General features: G+C 41.3%; 2 protein-coding genes across 2 annotated transcripts; one reads left to right on the top strand and one right to left on the bottom strand.

Moving 5' to 3' along the window:
• Positions 1-10,110: 10,110 nt before the first annotated feature.
• Positions 10,111-11,833, top strand: rasd2a (RASD family member 2a). The gene is made up of 2 exons (XM_079520969.1): positions 10,111-10,733; positions 11,085-11,833. Exons 1-2 carry the CDS (start codon positions 10,181-10,183, stop codon positions 11,597-11,599), a joined length of 1,068 nt encoding a protein of 355 aa, XP_079377095.1. The 5' UTR covers positions 10,111-10,180; the 3' UTR covers positions 11,600-11,833.
• Positions 11,834-11,968: 135 nt separating this feature from the next.
• rsad1 (radical S-adenosyl methionine domain containing 1) lies at positions 11,969-20,533 on the bottom strand. The gene is made up of 10 exons (XM_079520967.1): positions 20,247-20,533; positions 19,764-19,897; positions 19,405-19,609; positions 19,052-19,294; positions 18,488-18,610; positions 16,048-16,111; positions 15,791-15,938; positions 14,796-14,850; positions 12,997-13,100; positions 11,969-12,878 (listed from the first exon to the last, which is right to left on the bottom strand). Exons 1-10 carry the CDS (start codon positions 20,409-20,411, stop codon positions 12,731-12,733), a joined length of 1,389 nt encoding a protein of 462 aa, XP_079377093.1. The 5' UTR covers positions 20,412-20,533; the 3' UTR covers positions 11,969-12,730.
• Between the last annotated feature and the right edge of the window lie 332 nt (positions 20,534-20,865).

The raw sequence follows: 20,865 nt of genomic DNA, 5'->3' as shown, positions 1-20,865 counted from the left end.
TTGCAACTGCTATTCATCTTTAATAAAACTCTCGGTCAAAACTAAAAGGTTGGTTCAGTTGTATTCAAACGATCAATTTATATCTCATCATTCGGGCCGCCTCCTCTCTTATTTCTTCTGAAAACAGACTCCTGGACATTCTTTGTTTCCAAACAAAGGCTGGGTGATGTCATTGCAGGGGGACATGCTGGCATGGTCTTGGAAGGAAAATAAAAGAAGGGGGTGGGGGAAAACTGATAATAATACCAGCCTACTGCATGGCTGTAACGTCACGGGACGGGAGGTGATTCCTGCTGGAATCAACGCTGGCTCAGTGTTGCTGGAATACATAGCAGTGTAAGATCTGGATCTTGCTTAGTGAGTTGTCAAATGTCAGTTTGCGCCCAGTCTGCCCACATAACAAAGCCTTCTCTCATACTTGAAAGTGTATGTTTCTGCTGCCCTCAAGTGTTTTTGTTTGGTCAGTTCATCCTGCCAGAGACAATATGTTGTTCAGTTCAAATCTTCAATCAAAACCAACATTTACCTTAAATAACACATGAAACCAAACACCCCTCCTCCTTACAGTATTGGCCCCTCCCAATTAACAGCACTGCTGCAGAGGTGGCACAGGTGACCTACAATCAATGTACTGTAACATTTCACAGTTTCAATATATAAATGAACATGTTTCAAAATATTTGCAGTTCTTCAATGTTCAACAGTGCACAGAAGTACCAATGATAACATGAATGTATAGGGCACTGGCTGGCCCGTGACAGCTTTTGTATGACATTTGACTCCTTTTAACTTGGGCAAGGTTTCAGCCCAACTCCCAAGGGAAGACAGACTGTGCCCCACTGCACACAAAATGTGGTGGAAACAGAGCTACACTTTCTAACCACCTGCCCACTATACGAAGATATCAGATACACATACTTCCCACAGATTACACACATCCAAAATGAGTTTGAAAACATGACCAACGACATAAAACTCCTATTGGGAGAAATACAACAATGTGTGAGCAATGTGTGAGCAGCAAGATTTGTGAACTGTTGCGATAAAAGAAGGTTAGCCAATGGAATGGAGTCCCCAAGGACTACTGCCTGTATCGAGTAGACCTCTAGTCCTTGTATGTAAACAGAGCTGCTACTTTTACACACACTTAAATTTGAGTTTTCCCCCTTTTGTATAGCCTAATATTTAAAGTTTTGAGGAAAAATGCTGCTTTTTGTCCCAAAATGACTTCAAAAGATTGCTGCTATTCGTTTCATACCCTGACCCTGTACATATAACATGTATATAACAATGCAATGTGACATAGCTCAGTGTTTACACAATGCTGTACCCCCTCCAACTGTATACTGCCTGTACTGTATAAACTGTATACTGTACTCCATACTCCAACTGTTTTATTATACTAGAGCGGTGCCCATTGGAACCTCTACATGGTGCCCGTTGGGCACTGCTGTGGAACGATGCAATTTGGAAATGCATGCCCCACCTAGATATTGTGTCTGTGTCCCATTTATGCCCATATATGGAGTTCTTTGCCAGGCATGCCCAAATATGAAGTCTATGCAGATGTCAGAATGATGTCAGCTCCATATATGGACGTCGGGCAGTGGCCCTGTCCAGAGCCTGGGTAGAGGCCTTTTGTGGCGGTTCTGGACAACCGTGGGTCCGACCGACTCAACACCGGGCACTGCACTCCCTGTGGGGGTGTGGAACGCATGTGTCGAATTTGAAGTCGGTGGGGTGAACGGTTCTCGAGTTACGTGCATTACAACCGTACACATAGACAGAGACGTGGTGCATTTATACTGTAGATAGATAGATTTTGGCACGTGCTTTGGCAATGTAAACATATGTTTTCTCATGCCAATAAAGCTCATTTGAATTAAATTGAATCGACTTCCACTATGAAATAAAAAAATATACAAAACATGAAATGTGTGAAAAGTGTCTTTAGACTACTGGCAGCATCCATAAGAAGTTTGGAGTTCATCTGTCTAGCATTTTGCAAGATTAGCCCCAGACAAACAGAAAAAGTTCCAAATAGTGCACTACCCTTTGTCAGTGTATTGCAGTGTCTTGAGATAACAATAGAAAGTAGAAAGTATTTTGGGCAACAATGATCCAACCCAGAGGCAACGAAGTGACCCAGAAACAATACATTCATTATTCTTTCAATAAAATGTTCCCTGGACACAAAATGTTCCAATTTCTTAAAGCAATAATGATCAATGGGGTGACTACAAGCTCAAAACTTGTCACATTGGTGTTGTAAATCTGCTATTTCCGACATTTTAATTTAAAAAGGAACATTTTGGACATACTGTACAGCATGTTATTTCTATAATATTGTACTGCTATAGTTTTAATTTGTGAATTTGAACAAGTCTATCCTTAAGCTAAACACAACAGCAGAGACAGGACTGGAATGATGTCATACAGCGCTGCTTCCATAGACAATGAATAATAGAACACTGTCCGTAATGGTGATTGTGAGATAATGAGCTCTAAGCCCCTACATTAAAATGAAATTTATGGCGCTCGGTGGTAAAGTCCTTGCCCACCACCACAGAGGTTGTGATTGTGAGTTTGAATACTCCGGCCACCCGGCTTCTTCGGGTGTGTCTTTGTCAGGTCCCGCCTGTGGTTGTGCCCCTCTTTGCCTCCATTGGTTGCTGTTTCTTGGTTGGACAAAAATCCTTTCTCTCCATCCACTACCATCGAAATAACGTGTTTTTCAGTTGCTTCGTATTGATATTCAGTGTATTCCATTTTTTTACTTGGTCTCAAGCATTCCTTTTCGGGTTTATTTAAGTATCCAAAATTCCCCATGATCAAGGGCATCGTAAATGTATGGCCTACCCATTAAAAGCCTTGATGCGGCATATGAATACGACACGTTTCTTCGTATTGAAATTGTTCATTTGGTATATCCATATTTTATTCCAACTCGTGGCAGGATTAAAAACAAACGGGGGGGGACCAAAAACAAAGAAAAAGCCGGAAACCACAAACGGGAATATCGTTTTTTTGTATAGATTTTACCATCTTGTCTAGACCGGATCACCTCCAAGGTGGAAAGTCTGGTGACGCGCGGTTAGGCAGAAGCAGAGTTAGGGCATCATGACATTCAGCTGAATGATTGGAGTGAAAACTCAAAAATAGGCAGCTACAGATTCACCAATTTTCAGTCTATCTTCATATAATTGGAATTCAGTCCTCACTATATGCGCATTATAAGATTGCACCATTTCTTTCATCTTAGAAGGGGGGAGAGACAGAGAGAGAGAGAGAGAGACAGAGAGAGAGAGAGCACTTGTAAGCTCTCATGATGCATTTCATGAACATTAGTATAGAGTTGGGGCATCATGATATTCAGCCGGGACGCTATTATGGGTGATTGGAGTACACTCAAAACTCAAAAATAGGTAATTTTTTTTTAATAAACGTACCTACAAATGACCTTTGCACCTTCGGTCACAATTAACCAACCAGTTACACATTTATTTACGGTCTGTCTGGTGGCCCCCGACGTCAAGTAATGTTTACAATTGTGGCCCCCTGCCTAATCTAGTTGAATATCCCCGTCATAGACAGTGCGTCACTTCATGCTATGAGCTTGTAGATCTACTATTTGAAAAAATCCCTGTCTCGCTTGAAATGCTAGATTAAGAGTAATGAAACATGATGACAAATATATCCTCAACAGCTTTAAGTTGTCAAGTTTCTAGCATCGTGACTACGAGCTGTGCAGCTTCTATCCTTAGTCAAAGTTGTCAATGCTAACAAGAATAGTGTCTCCATGGCAATATGTTTTTTCCCTTTCCAATAGCACAATGCTATTTATTTGTGAGTGTCCTTGGATAGAGAAAGGGCATTGAATTGAAATTCAGCATTGTAAGCAACCATTATGTAACTTGCCATGTTTTTCTCTCTCTTATGCTTATTATGAAAATGCCTAGAATAACGGGATGCTAGAATTCAAGCGGTTAAAAACCTTGAAACATATTGTAAAGTAAGGAGATATCTCCAATGTTGACTTGAATTCCTAGTGGTATTCAAGAGAAAGCAGACTGGCTTAATCATTTTCTATCATGGGGGATATAATGTTCTTCCATTTCACATGCTTCACGCATGTCTTGAAAGAAGGCCAAATTCCATAGCAGTGAGAAAATTCTGTCAGGTTTCACCGGGATCCGTTTTCTGTAGGCCTACATATATGTAGAAAGGCTTGTATACAACTAATCAGTGGTGGATAGTGTATTTACTCAAGAACTGTTCTTAAGTACAATTCTCCTTTTGAGGATGTTTTAAAAATGTATTTTACTGGAGTATTTCCCATTTTCAATAATTTTACTTCTACCGCACTACGGAGGCAAATATTATACTTTTACTCCACTACGATTATTTGACAACTTTAGTTACTAGTTACTTTGTAGATTTGGATTATTATTACAAAACATACATTAACCACTTCAGCCCTATATACAGTATATTTGGCTATTTGAAAATAGCCTACAAGCTCACAACGCATCAAAAGATCTGCTATGTTCTAAAGGATTTTAGAACAATGCAGGGGTTCGCAACTCACTCGCTCCAAAAAAACCCAAATAATAATAATAACTAGAAAAAGTGCCCTTCTGGGCACAGGTCTCCACCAGGAGGATAGGAGTGTGTGTGTGATGTTTGGCAAACTGTTTAGGAGCAATATAAACGTGTGTGTGTGTGTGTGTGTGTGTGTGTGTGTGAGAGACACGGCTTGGCCTGTTGTAGCGCCACCATGAGGCTGATTTGAAAACTGTCAAGTGGCATTTCTTCCAAAGCCTAGTGGGAATATGCATGCACTGATGCACAGTTTCACCACAATCAGACGCTGCGTTGAGTAGTTGTGGCGATTTGTACAAAACGGGTACCAATAACACTTCAGCGGGCTCCGCCTGAAAGGTTTAGAAGCCAATCGTAGCCAATGAGGGTGGATTATGAGAAATCAAACAAACCCGTCTTGATCACATGACTATGGAGAGCATGTGTACCGATTTGCGTGAAATTTGGATAAAATCTGAAGGAGTAATATTAGAAAATGTGTTTTACATATGTCTGCCTCCAGGTGGTGCTATAAAGAGCAGATGTGAAATATTCCAGGCAAAGGTTTTTCCTTGGCCTCTAGGGAGTTGGCATACAAAGTTATCCACAGATCCGTGCAGTTAGAGGTAAAAACACTTTTCGGCCAGTTATAGCGCCACCATGAGGCCGAGTTGAAAATGTTCATGTGGCATTTCTTCCTCGGCCTAGTGGGAATGTGCGTGCACAATTTCACGGAAATCACACGATGTGTTCATGATTTGCAGCATTTTGTTTGAAACTGAGCACTCCTGCGAACTTTGGAAGCCAATCTTAGCCAATCAGGATGGAGTTTGAGAAATGTGAAAGACCCGTTTCGTTGAATGGCTCTAGAGAGACTGTGTACCAATTTGCGTGATGTTTGGACAAAATCTGTAGGTGTACTGTCCAAAAACTTGTTTTGCACAAAGCGGCCTCCTGGTGGCGCTATAACAGGCCGTTCTGGAAATTGGGGCAGAGGTTCATCGTTGGCATCCAGGGAGTGTGTGTGCAAAATTTGGCATCGACCGGGTTAACGGTGCCGGAGATTAGCTGTTCACAGACGGAAGGACGGACGGACACACACACGGACGGACGGACGGACGGACGGAGTGCAAAACATACTCTCTCCCCATGCCTTCGGCCTGGTGGAGACAATAATAATAATAGCCTAAAAATAAGAATCAGTGACACAGCAGGCAAAAATAATATGTTTCGACCAGGTGGTCTTTGTCAACTGTATCACATACTTGACAAAGACCACACGGTTATTTTTGCCTGCCATGTTGCTGAATAATATATCTATATTTTTTGGAGCATCCTAAAGTGAGTTGCGAGCCCCCACATTGTTTTACTTTGTCTGTTTTAACGGTTTGGCTCAGAACCAATGACAGAGGATGTGTGTTTCAGCTTACTCCGAAGGATTTTTCTACATTTGAAAACTTGTGAAATGGGACCTTCTGCATAATTAGTACTTTTACTTACTCAATTTTTGATGTCAATACTTTTGCACTTTTACTGAAGTAGATTTTGAATACCAAACATGTACTTGTTAATAGACTATTTGATACTTTTACTTAAGTACACAATGTCAGTACTTCCATCACTACAACTAAGTTTAGAGTGGGCATTTGGGTTTATATTGCATGACTTCTAAACGTCCAGCTATTACATTTTCACACAAAAAGGTATGTCCCAAAGACTCCCAATAAGAGGATTTTATGCTCTGGATGTACATTAAAATTGTAAATGTCATCATTGTACCTGGTGCAAAATGGAGTCATCAGTATGTCCTGGTGAATCAGAGCATGAGGCGTTTCTTCAGGTTTTACACATGCAACACGTAACAGTGTGGAAGAAGTCGTGATCGCTGTAGAGCACACAGAGGTTTGTCATGCAACAATAACTTATTGTAATGCCTGCTTTATGTAAACAAAACACCAAGTGAACAGTTATGTCAGTGGATACTGTGGCTTATAAACTGTTAAAAATATTGAATGACAAAATATGTCTAAAATGCAATGATGGCAAACATGCCATTGGGACTTGATGTATATAAATGACAGGTCTTGAATGAATGCATAATCAGCATAATACATTTAAAAAAACATACGCTCTCCCCATGCCTTTGGCCTGGTGGAGACAATAAATGTAAAGTAGGCTACACACTATTGTCTCAATGACAGCCTTGTAAGAGAACATCATGCACATACCTCACATCCTGAGTGTCCATGACAACAGAGTGAACATTATCAGTATCAGGTCACGTGCAATCCATCTAATCATCCAAAGGGGAAAACACGGTGTTCCCACATGCCCACACACTTAACAAAAATAGCAAAGGCTCTGCAGCAAGGTTTTGTTCAAAAACATCTAGGCAAAAATATTTGCACGATTATTTCAACAAGGCAATTACAGGCAATTACCTATTCAGGACACAGAGCTATACCCACACACCCAAAATCATCATATATACAGTTAATATGTGCGTTTGTGTTTGTGTGTGTGTTAGGTTGCACACAGGTGGTGAAAAACAACCATGCTGTTTTCATGCTCAGACCCAGCCACCCACCCACACACGTTGCACCACTAAAAAAAAAGCACACACACACACACACAATATAAAAGGAGGACATTTGAATACAATAAAAAGGGAAACTAGAAAAAGTGCCCTTCTGGGCACAGGTCTCCACCAGGAGGATAGGAGTGTGTGTGTGATGTTTGGCAAAATGTTTAGAAGCAATATAAACGTGTGTTTGTGTGTGTGTGTGTGTGTGTGTGTGTGTGTGACGCGGCTTGGCCTGTTGTAGCGCCACCATGAGGCTGATTTGAAAACTGTCAAGTGGCATTTCTTCCAAAGCCTAGTGGGAATATGCATGCACAGTTTCACCACAATCGGACGCTGCGTTGAGTAGTTGTGGCGATTTGTACAAAACGGGTACAAAGCGGGCTACTCCTGAAAAGTTTAGAAGCCAATCGTAGGCAATGAAGGTGGATTATGAGAAATCAAACAAACCCGTCTTGATCACATGACTATGGAGAGCATGTGTACCGATTTGCGTGAAATTTGGATAAAATCTGAAGGAGTAATATTAGAAAATGTGTTTTACATATGTCGGCCTCCTGGTGGCGCTATAAAGAGCAGATGTGAAAAATTCCAGGCAAAGGTTTTTCCTTGGCCTCTAGGGAGTTGGCATACAAAGTTATCCACAAATCCGTGCACTTTTCGGCCAGTTATAGCGCCACCATGAGGCTGAGTTGAAAATGTTCACGTGGCATTTCTTCCTCAGCCTATTGGGAATGTGCGTGCGCAATTTCACGGAAATCACACAATGTGTTCATGATTTGCAGCATTTTGTTTGAAACTGAGCACTCCTGCGAACTTTGGAAGCCAATCTTAGCCAATCAGGATGGAGTCTGAGAAATCTGAAAGACCCGTTTTGTTGAATGGCTCTAGAGAGACTGTGTACCAATTTGCGTGATGTTTGGACAAAATCTGTAGGTGTACTGTCCAAAAACTTGTTTTGCACAAAGCGGCCTCCTGGTGGCGCTATAACAGGCCGTTCTGGACATTTTGGAGCAGAGGTTCATTGTTGGCATCCAGGGAGTGTGTGTGCAAAATTTGGCATCGACCGGGTTAACGGTGGCGGAGATTAGCTGTTCACAGACGGACACACGGACGGACACACGGACGGACGGACGGACGGACGGACGGAGTGCAAAACATACTCTCTCCCCATGCCTTCGGCCTGGTGGAGACAAAAAGGGGAAATATAACAGAAAAATAAGAGAGTACAGATTGCACTGTGACTGGAGGAAGCTATAGTCTGCATATAGTACCAATTGATATTGGATGCTTCTGTGGAAAATCCAATAAACAAAGTAAAAGAAAATCTCAATAAAAGGCAGCAACAAACAGAAAAGTTATTTTAGCTGTGATTTAAAATAATTGAGTTGTAGCACACCTGCAGTTTTCCAGGAGTTTCCTCTCCATGTTTAGTTTTGATTCTAGGGACATAAAGCAGATCTGTCCCATGCAGTCAGATGACCTGAGAGGCCTGGATGGTTCATGACATCGGACAAGATTTCGTCCCTAAACCCAAACCATTCAGTGCTTTCTAAACCAACAGTAATATTTTTTAAATAAATGCATGCTATGACATACAGGCAGCCAGTAAATATAACTGCTTACTACTAGCAATGATGTAAAGTAATATGCGGTCAAGTACTTGAGCTACTTGAAGTATTTTTGTCAGGTGAAACCCATAGAGTATTAAAAGGATAGAGACTGAACCACAGCGACTTTGTAGATGATTGATTATTACAAAACATACATTAACCACTTTGAGCCAAATCTAATTCAGCTATTTGAAAATAGCTGATCTACAAGCTCACAATGCACCGCAAGGCAACGCCTTGAGCTTGTAGATCTATTTTCAAAAGATTTTCATTCATTTAGAAAACTTGAAATATGGGACATTTTGCATATTGAGTATAGGCCTACTTTTGCTTTTGGTACTTTGAGTACATTTTGATGTAAATGTGGAATAAATGACTTTTACTTGTAACATGGTATTTCTACATTGATAGGTGACAGGTAGCCTACTTAATATGGGCAGCGTTATGGATGATCATGTATTGTGGATTTTCACCACATGCAGAAGGAGACTAGTGCACTGCTGATGAATTTCCTTTTGCTTTCTAGGGGTCCGTCTAGTTTTTTTGTTAGTATAAGGAGCTGCAGCATTCTGAATCAATTGGAGTCATGCGGATTTTGGTTTTGGGACACGTTAATCCACCATGGAAAGATTATTCTCATCATTATTATTATTATTATAAATCCCGCTGAAAAATAAATCCTTTATAATCAATGATTCTTAAGGTGGTTCTTGAAATTCAACATGCAGGCCACACCAAGGTTTTGGGCTTTGGTTGTGGATTTTAACAATCTATAGCTAATTTAATTCTGTTCATATAGGCCTATGGCATTTGTTTCTTAATATGCTATCTCTGCTTGGTTTTCACCGTCTCGTCTCATAGCCCCTAGCCCATAGGCCTAATAATAATAATAATAATAATAATAATAATAAACTTTATTTGTATAGCACCTTTCATACATAAATGCAGCTCAAAGTGCTTCACAGGGCAGGACACAAAAATAGAATACAATAAATAGCACATCCAGCTATGGCCAAAAGCACTTAGGATGTATTGTGTAGGCATTGTGTAGGCTATATCTGACTCATTTACATTGAAGGCAAGTGAAACCTTGCATGGCTAGTGAAACCTAGGCATAGAAGACCCATCTGTGATAGTTTCAATGGCCCCATAATGGGGCCCCATCACCAGAGATAGATGGGGAATCGTTGATGAGGTGTAAATGGGGCTATTGAAACCCATCATTGATGTCGTGTCGTGATGTGTTTTGAGTGGATACTGCCTTTCATAGGCCACTGAAGGCCAGTGCTATAAAAGGAGCGTGTTCTGTCTGAGGGGAATCAGTTCAGTGTATGACGCTGCGCTTGACGTTGTACTCCTATATAGCTCGACGGCCGACGCGCTCCTTCTGTGCAGACAGACAATAATGCCTCTACACACATTGACATGTCGCTCAGGGAACCGAGCGGAGACATTACGTTCCCGTACCCTGCCTCCTGGACATATTGAAAACATCATGGAGGAGATGAACACAACTGAAAATATTTACCTGTCCGTTGATGACATCCCCGAAAAAACCTTCGGCTCTACCGGGCATCACCAAGCGCGCATGGCATCGCCATCGGCGAACAAACACAGCCGTTTCCACCGTAGAATGACTCTCAGTCCGATCCGGCGTCTCCAGTGCAAAGCCCGCGCCCAGCACCTGACAGACACCGTTATCAAAACGGCGTTTAATCAGACTCTGGTTAAACCACGGAACTGTCGGCGCATAGTTGCGCTTGGCGCACCGAGAGTGGGCAAAACAAACATCCTCCGGCGCTTCTTGGGCGAGGAGTTCAAAGAAAACTACGAAGCAACGACGGAGGATTTCCACACCAAGCTGTACCACATACGAGGACAGGAATATCAGATTGATATTCTGGACGCTGCGGGAGAGAGACACTACCCCGCTAAACGGAGGCTGTCAATATTGACAGGTAAGGACTGGAGTCAAGGACTGCACATTATGCTTTTGATTTAGCTCTTTTCGAACTTTCAGACTTTCATTAAGCCATGCCCATTTCAAATGATTCTGACCTATAGCTCAAAAATATTATACATTGTATGCGAAATAGATTTATAGTGGTGATGTTGAAACATATTGTTATTGAATAGGTTTCTCACACCATTTTAATTGATTACATTTAAACTAATTGAGGTATAGTGAAATTAAATTACTATAGGCTTCAAATGACCCCTGGCCTAGAGAGAGGTCCCACTTTGAAAACCACTGTGTTAGGCATATGAAGTGAAATGAATACAATGTAACAAATCTGTATTTTCTTCAGGTGACGTCTTTCTGCTGGTGTTCAGTGTGGACAACAGGGAGTCGTTCAGGGAGGTCTGTGAGTTGATTAAGGAGATCAATGCAGCCAAGTCAAAGTTGATGAAGCTGAAGAACACTGCAAAAGTTCCAGTCGTGGTCTGTGGGAACAAAATGGACTTGGACCCCATGGCGAGAGTTGTCAGCCGCTTCGAAATTGACTCAATCCTCGGCGGTGAAGGGGTTGCATACTTTGAAACTTCTGCCAAGGAGGGCACCGGACTACCATGTGCATTTAGTGCCCTCGCCAAACAGGGACGGCTTCCTAACGAGACCAGCCCGACAGAACACCAAAACATCTCCATCCACACGTATCAACTGTTGATAGCAGGTAGCCTGCGAGAATGGAGACCGAGCCAGCTCAACGGTCCTCTGGCCACTATGTACCCGCTGGCACGCCGCCCGAGCTTCCAAAGCGACCTGGAGCAGGTCAAACTCCTTGGTGGACAAAACAAACACGAGAAGTGTCAAATTCAATGAACTGTGTTGCTTCTCAATAAAAAACCCATTGTAGTAGTATGCTACAATATATCATTATGTAAGGAGTTATACTCTGTAGTTGCACTAACAAATGCATTAGACATTTGTGTATTTATTGTATTGCTGTTTTGCTTTAAAACAAATAAAACAATGCCCTTATCCATGTTGTACTGCTGGGTTTTTCAAATAGGTCTCTTCTAGGCCAAATGTAGGCTATGTGTTCCGTTTTTCAAAGGGCCAATAATAAATAACCATTTATGGTCAGACTGGATGTGGTGGGTGAAGATGTGGGTAGGAGCCCAGGCTGCCAAGGCAGCTATGTGTGGAAATGATGGAATTTAAAGTGCCAACACACTTGAAAATAACACCTAACGTACAGCACTTTTATCAGTAAGGCTCCACAGTCATGCATCTTCCTGATATGTCAGATGAAACAAGCAAATTAAATCCACAAGGAAATTAATAAATCATAGGCCTGGAAAGGGCATGAATGAAACCAGCACCACATACAGAGTCTGCATAGAGCAATGTTGTGGGACCTGCATTATTTCCGACCTGCACATTTTCCAGTAGTATCATTTCATTATAGTATTTTACAATGATTTTGACCCAACAAAGATCAAAATGTATTGAAATGCTTATTGTCGTATCAGCCAGAACACGGAAGTCTACCCCCGTAAATAATATTAATAAAATAAAACAGCCCCTCAGTGGCCCTCACGCATTAGGAGGACAATATCAGTCATCAGACAGATCGTGGCACACAACTTACAGTAAAGGTGGATATTGATTTTGGTTACAAAAAGCACAGCTACACATGACATACTACGAGCAGCCAGCAACCAATGATTTCAAACAGAGTAGAAAGTAGTGTCACAGAGCAGCCTGTTTCCAGCAACTTCCCTGTTGCTGGGCATTACTATCCTTCCCTGCCCACTGTGCACAGTGGACCTAACCTAAGGCAGTTCCATAAAGGGCTGTGCTGTGTCCACATAAAGGGTTTTTTGAGCCACAGACAGCTTTGGATATATCCAGAGAGCATTACACATGTACTGAGTGAGGCAACTGCTTGTGGGCAAAAGGTAGTGCTCCGGCACAAGTTTTCTGTGGACACTGCGCCTAAGGGATCTGTCAACTGGGCGAGGCAGTTTTGCCTCTCTGTCTATTGGCCACATGGTTTCTCTGTTGTCTCTGGGTGACCTGGGTTTCCAGGTCCAGCAGTAGGGTTGGTAACATACTGTCCAGTAAGGCCAGTCCCTTCCAGGAGCAGCGCAGGCCCCTAGAAAGCAAAAGGTCAGAGACTCAAAACAGAAATCAGCACTATTCTCCTTCTGTGATGAAAATCGACAATACAAATATGACCCATTATAAAATGCTGCTCATATAATATAAAGTACCTGTCATCAAGAACTAGTTGTCTGCTTGCGAGCAGTTCTTGCACATCCATGGACGTACCAAAGATTTCATGAAGATCCAGGTCAGAGCTGAATAGCTGCCAATGCTGCAATCAATATGCCAGTGCAAAGCAGATATATTGCATTCATAAACAGATAAGCCATGCATTCAGATATATTTCTTTAACTGTATACGGCGACCAATGCTGTTGTCAAAATTACAAATGTGGCAATGCACAGTTTCACCGCAATCGGACGCCGTGTTGAGGAGTTGTGGCGATTTGTACAAAACGGGTACAAAGCGGGCTACTCCTGAAAAGTTTAGGAGCCATTTCAGTATTTGAGCTGTGACGTGAGCGCCTCCTCCTGAGATACTTCCGGGTCCTACTTTTGTGTCGCTTTTGTGTCCCCATAGAGTTATACTGTGACGCTCTTTCCTCGCAAACAACAAAGCTGCGCTGCTCTCCCAAATCTGGCTGTGACAGGCCGTCTGCCCCACACTGAATACTATCGCCATTTTATTTCATTGTGTCAACTAAATCCTCATTAATGCAAACTAGATTCAAAATACTCAAGCCTGCAAACATTCTAAATATGCCCCTGAAATATTTTACTGAGCAAATGGACTGTTACCACCTTCAATAATAATGATAATAATAGTCTTTATTGTCTCCACATCATATATTTTTTTTGTCATGGACACTTGTACAAAACATTAATAATTCATTAATTCTACTCGAGTTGGAAGCATTAAGACCCATTTTAACCCTCAATGGCTTCCTTTCTGAAAAATAACTGAAAAAAGATTCACGCGTTTAGATATTCTATTTACAATGAGATGCGGACGGGAGCTGGTGCCACTTGGACCCGGACGTAACGTAGCACTACAAAATGACGTCGGACTTAAATACTGAATCGTAGCCAATCAGGATGGATTATGAAAAATCAAACAACCCCGTCTTGATCACGTGACTATGGAGAGCATGTGTACCGATTTGCGTGAAAGTTTGATAAAATCTGAAGGAGTAATATTAGAAAATGTGTTTTACATATGTCGGCCTCCTGGTGGCGCTATATAGAGCAGTTTTACACAGATCCGTGCAGTTAGAGGTAAAAACACCAATCGGCCAGTTATAGCGAGAGGCTATAGTTATACCATGAGGCTGAGTTGAAAATGTTCAAGTGGCATTTCTTCCTCTGCCTAGTGGGAATGTGCGTGCACAATTTCACGGAAATCACACAATGTGTTCGTGATTTGCGGCATTTTGTTTGAAACTGAGCACTCCTGCGAACTTTGGAAGCCAATCTTAGCCAATCAGGATGAAGTCTGAAAAATCTGAAAGACCAGTTTCGTTGAATGGCTCTAGAGAGACTGTGTACCAATTTGCGTGATGTTTGCACAAAATCTGTAGGTGTACTGTCCAAAAAAGTGTTTTGCACAAAGCGGCCTCCTGGTGGCGCTATAAGAGGCCAATGTGAAAACCTTGGGGCAGAGGTTCAGCTGTGGCATTCAGGGAGTGTGTGTGCAGAGTATGGCTGCGATCAAGCCAACGGTGCCGGAGATTAGCTGTCCACAGACGGACGGACGGACACACACACAAACACACAAACGGACGGACGGACGGAGTGCAAAACATACTCTCTCCCCATGCCTTCGGCCTGATGGAGACAATTAAAGTGTTCCTCATTTTGCTGAGGACACCCTGTGCCCCACTATTACTTACTTACTATGAGAACCACTGCTGTAGAATACACTATGTGAATGAATGGATGGATAATTGTGTGCATTCACTGTGGATCACCTGGTGAGTAATGCCCTCAGTCATTCGAAGTCCCATCACCAACACTTCCTCCAATCTGCCAAACACAGAATCTTCATAAGTGAACATCACAATAAGTGGACTGGCTATGACATAACTGACAAGACAGAATGACTGAGAGCTCCAGAACAACAATAGGCTGCGTGTCACCCCCCATCTCTCTCCCCATTTCCTGTCAGACTACTGTAATCTATCAATAAAGAATTTATTCAAAAAGGACAAAAATAGAATAGAATACAACTGAATGAATGGACGAGGAATAGCAACCATTATCACGCTGCTCATACTGTGCCATGACAGTCATACTGACATTTCACATTTATTTATTTTATATTATATAAAGTATTTTCTTTTTTGTGATGAACTAAATGAAAATGGCAACTTCCCCTGCCCCATGTTTTATTACTAAATATACTTATTAGCCACTTAAAGTTTAAACAGATTTGTATATAGAACTTTATATAAGGAGGTCTATAGAGCTCAGTCCCGCCCCCTTTCATGACGACGCCAGGCCCAGGAAATGAATCCCAATGCATTTTTCCCATAGACATTTCAAAAAGTATTTATTTAAAGACCTTTTAAGCGTCGTACGAAGCCAACAAACACAATATTTTGGACCAAACAAATAATTACAAAGAAGAAAAACAACAAACAAAATTCTTTGTTTGGCCCAAAACATTGTGTTTATTGTCATGATTTGTCACGACAAGAGTTGGCTTTGTCCACGGCGTAAACGTCTTTAAATAAATACTTTCTGAAAAGTCTATGAGGAAAATGAACGGGGATTTCTTTTCCGGGTCTCTCGAGGGGGCGGGACTGCGACGCTCTATACTGGCTTGCATCCTTATTTCCATCTACACCAAATATCTTTGCTGAAAATAGTTGATCTACATGCCCCGGACGCAACATGTTATGAGCTGTGCATGTTCGCCTCCCCAGTTAAAAAGCACAATACCGGTTACAAGCAATCAGCTTACAGTCCAAGATGGCTGAGGGGGATCCTCCTCCGTGTTCCATGTCCCCTCTGCTGGACCTCTAGGATCCAGATGTCAGGCTCCAGGGTCTGGGTACGAGCCTCCCTAACAACACCTCCCTCCCCCAGGGGAACAAAACGTCCATGCGCTCCTGAAAAGACAATGGCATCATACTAAGGGCTTAACACCTCCTCAAATCTAATCAAATTTCGATAATACGAATTATGTCTTATGTCTTGATTAAATCATTGATAACTTACCTGGCCCAACACCAAGGTACTGCCCCCCTTTCCAGTATCTCATGTTGTGAAGACTGATGGCATTCTGCAAAAATAAATAAATAAAAATAGACCACACAGGCATCTTCATCACTGATCGAAGATTACTGAAAGAGCACTTCAACAAGTGCATAGTTGTGCATAGTTGTGCTGTGTGGCTCTAGCCTGGCTCCAGCCCTGAATCGCTACGATTAAAAAAAAACTCCTGGCGAATAATGAAGTAAAATGAAAGTGTCAGGCTAGTGTGGATCAACTTTGACCATCAGATATTGAGTTAGAAATGTAATTCGTCACACATTTTGGGCATATCATTTTAGGTAAAAGCATTCTTTTTTACTTGCGAGCTAATTTAAAAATGACCAGCTCAACAAGATCTACCCACAAAAAAAAAGTATTATCCCATTGTTGAAAATTGTTTAAAAATGTACGTAGTGGCGCACTTATTGGGATGGGAAATAAGAGGGGAGGAAATGGATTTGGTAGGGTTGTTTATATATTTATAATGCGACTGATGTCGGTGCTCAAAGCAAAGTATTGCATTATGGGTTTGAACTGACAGGCCCTTTTTGATGTTAATCAATCAAGTCACCTTAATTTAAGTGGCAGACACCAATATATATATATATATACTTTTTTTAATTATATATAATTTTAGGGGCATGTGTGTGATCTACCTGCACAGTCTTTGTGATCTACTGGTAGATCACGATTTACCTTTTGGGTATCCCTGGGCTAGGTTAATTGTAATAACAGTGTATTTAGTCAATGCAAACAGAGTGACATACCATCGTACATACACACGACAGCCTCATTGTTGCAATAGTTGCATTGACTAAAGCCTCCACTACTCACATCAACAGACAAACCCCCACTGATTAACTGATAGAATTGTTCTGACCAATACCTGTATCGGACAAGCTGCCGATACTGCCTAAAATGCAAGTATCAGTATCGGCGAGTATGCCAATCTATGCCATTCCGATACCATGTCATTTATCACGTGATGAGATGATTTTCTTTGCACAAAGCTCCCAGTCAAGACACAAGGTCTTCTTGAGAATGTAGATTTCTGTTGTAAATTCTTTTACACTTTAACTATTATTAATGGGTTTGTATTTACAGTATTTATTAAAAGGTTCTCAAACCTTTTAATTTCAAGGACCTCCCATAACTCTGAGTATACTGATTTGATTTGTACATCCTCAAAGTTGCAGTAAGGGTCCATTTGGAACCATCTCAAGGAACCATGAGGGTCCCTGGACCACATATTTGAGGGGCGCCTATATACAGGTTTATAGGTTTGTTTTTAGTTCAATGTTTGTTTTAAAAATGCCATTGACAATGGACAGAAATTAATGTTTGTTTTAAAAACGCCATTAACAATAAAGAGAATTTAATGTTTGTTTTGCATCATCATTACATCATCTAATCAATAAGAGCGCCCCTCACTTCACACAGGTGTGATTTTTTAAAATTACATAGGCTTACTGGTATCGGATCAGTACTCAGTATCGACCAATAAGCAAGTTATCGGAATCGCTATCGGGAAGGAAAACTATCGGTACATGATCTATACTATTACTGATTGATCAATGTCCATTACTCCATTTGCGGAGTTGTTACGGACCACGGTCCTGTTGGTTATTTGATTATATTTGTTTTAGTATAATTATTATTTATACTGACAAACTGGGATAATAATTATAAGTTGGAAATCTATTGTGTTATATGGCATATCACAAGTTGTGTTTCTTTTGTTCCCTGATTATGAATGAGTTGATGAAAATATGAGACTGTTGGCTACAGTACTCATGTGAATGAATAGACATGGCTGTGAGTGACAGGTCCCTGATTGGACCTGCCCCTCTCTTCCTTTTGTTCAGTTGGTTTAGTTTTGTTCTTTATAAATTAGTTGTTCTGTTCTGCCGTAAGTTATGCCTTAGATATATTTTTGTTTTGGTTTGTTGCCCAGTTATTTAAGTTAAAAGCCTTAGTTCATTCATATATATATAATTGTTATTCTTATTAAGTCTGTAAATTACTATTCTTCATATGTGAAGCCCGGTTCCTACTCCACCATGTAGGGGTGCCAGGTATTTTTCTTTTCCCTGATTTATTGTATTTTTGGTTAGTTAGGTTAGTTAGGGATTTAGAATTGTATTTTTGTTTAACTCTCTGTTAGGGCCTAGTTAGGGGTAAACTTTTGATTTCTAGTTAGAGCCGTTTTCTTAGCATAGAACCTGCACCTTGAAGCCAATACTATACAGTTGTGAACCAAAGAACAAGAAAATGTAAACTCCGTCTCTGCTAACGAAAAAAAAGAGCTACAACAATAAACTAAAGTTCTTTTTTAACCCTGTCTCCTCTGAAATTATGTTATGTTCCTTCACCCTAGACGAAGGTGCATAACAGGAGTACTTACGCGTCTCGCAAAGTTTGACACCTCATACTGCCGAAAGCCATGCTTGTGAAGAATCCTCCGGGCGGATGCATACATGGCCGCTGTGACATCGTCACTGGGAAGGGTCAGTTCCCCGTGTTGCACCTGTTCAGTGGTGGAAAAAGTATTCACGTAAATAGTAGAAAAGAGAAAGAAAAAAAAGAAAGTATGCAGAATGTTTCAAATGTATAAAATGTATACAAATCTTTTGAAAATAGCAGATCTACAAGGTCACAATGTGTCGCATCACAGCACATTGCACTTGCCTACATGTATGTGTGATATGCGGCTGGACCAGTAGGCCAGCGGGCACCGCTAGATCGTCTATTTTCAAATGGCCAAAATGTATGGGTTGAAGTGGTCAAAATCTACAAAGTAACTAGTAACTAAAGTTCTAATAATTGTAGTGGATTAAAAGTACAATATCTGCCCCTGAGATGTACTGGAGTAGAAAGTTAAAGTCGAAATACTCAGTAAATAAATAAAACTACCTCAAAATTGTACAGCACCAGAGTAAATGTACGCAGTTACGTTACGCCACTGCACCTGTTTGAACAGCTGGGTACCTCTCTCCAGGGTCAGCTGGTACAGAGACACATGATCGTCACACAGCACCAGCAGCTCGGACAGCTCGCTCTCCCAGCGGTCAAGACTCTGTCCCGGCCGTCCGAACATGACGTCCACAGACACCCTCCCTGGGCACAGCCGCTGAGCCTCCGCAATGGTCTGTAAAGCCTGCTGGGAATTATGGTCTCTCCCCAGAATTCTCAAGTCCTCATCCTGTAAAGACTGTAGGATTAGAGTGATGAAAAAAGAAAGAAAAGAAGAAAAAAAACGATGAATCACGCAATTTGATCCTGAATTAAGCCAGTAGTAGTTTATTATTACTGATTATTCACCTGCACACCAATGGAGAAACGGTTCACGCCTGCTTGGCAATAGTCCTCTAACTTAGACTTCCCTACAGGCGTAGGGTTGACCTCGAGTGTGACCTCAGCCTCGTCTGAGAGAGCAGCATGTCTGGAAACTGTCTCCAGGACAGCGGCGATGGTAGACGGATGGGCGAGACTTGGAGTCCCACCACCGAAGAAGACAGATGTGATGCTAAAAGAAACATCATAATCAATGACGTGTGACGGTGTGAGTAGATCAAAGAAGACTTGACATTGGCATTAAAGATGAAATGTAAGATAAGATGATTTTGAGACAGACTAGTGAGTAGTGACTACTAGTTGAATAAATATCCATATAGACCTACCTGGACACCTGACTCAGTCGCAGTAATGTTTCAGTCTCTCGCTGAAGGCACGCCGTCATTACGGCATTATTGTCAGATTTAGGAATATACTTGTTGAAATTGCAGTAGGAACACCTTCTCAGACAGTAGGGCCACTGCAAGAGAGAGGAGAAAGTGACAGAGAGTTTGATCCAGTAGTCAAGTACAGACCAGATCTGTAGAGGGCGCTCTGAATACAATATTTTTATTCTATGCCCCAAAAAAAGTATATTATACAGAGAAGCCGGTCTGGAGAATAAACTTTCACCAGCACAAAACAGAATGGCAGTGGAATTTTTTACCCGTTGTTACAGCTTTCCTGCTAACGCACACTGGAACAGGGTTAGGAGTTTGACAGCTTGAGAGAGGTCGCATACATTATTGTACATTTAAATTATATTAGTTTAGTTGTGCCATTTTTTACAGTGATATGTGCGGTAATGTCACTGTGCCAACTCAACTCACATGCAGATAAAGCGAAGCCTCGTTCAGGACAGATTTCGAGCCTGAGAATTCTTCTGTCACTGTTTGAATTAAGTCGCTTCTTTCTATCACGGATGAGCACCGTCTTACATGTAAGGAGGGAGCAAATGCTGCTGTAAGCAATGCACGTGTAACCATTTTGGTCATATTTTAATTATTTTCTATAATGTATTTCCAGTATTGCCCTCGTAGGACCCTAGGATAGGACCCCGGAACCGTTCACATGGCGAACCAGGAAGAAAACAATAACAGTCTTCCAGTTTGAGCTTGTTCGTTACCCACTTTGACCACGCGGTGGTGCTGTTCGATGTAAGTAATTATCTTCTCCGACTCTTGTACGGTAACAGTACTGAAATGTATGCATGCTTGAGTTGAACGCTATAGTAGGCTACAGACCTCTTGGACTTACATGCTACCACATAGTTTTACCTTAAAGGTTCACTTTAGTGTAAGTGATACTTTCTGTTTTTTTGCTAAAAGGTTAAATTACTATTCTGATAGTAATAATCATTGCTATAGTGTTTGTTCAGTAACAGAGGTTTCCCTGTCTCTCCAGCTCTAATAGAATACTGGACCTTTAGAATAATACATTTTCAGGAAG

The sequence above is a fragment of the Electrona antarctica genome (assembly GCF_951216825.1).
Source record: "Electrona antarctica genome assembly, chromosome: 14".
In the NCBI taxonomy this organism is placed as follows: Eukaryota; Metazoa; Chordata; class Actinopteri; order Myctophiformes; family Myctophidae; genus Electrona; species Electrona antarctica.
Note: the sequence above shows the minus strand (reverse complement) of the source record. Positions and strands in the feature narration are given on the sequence as shown.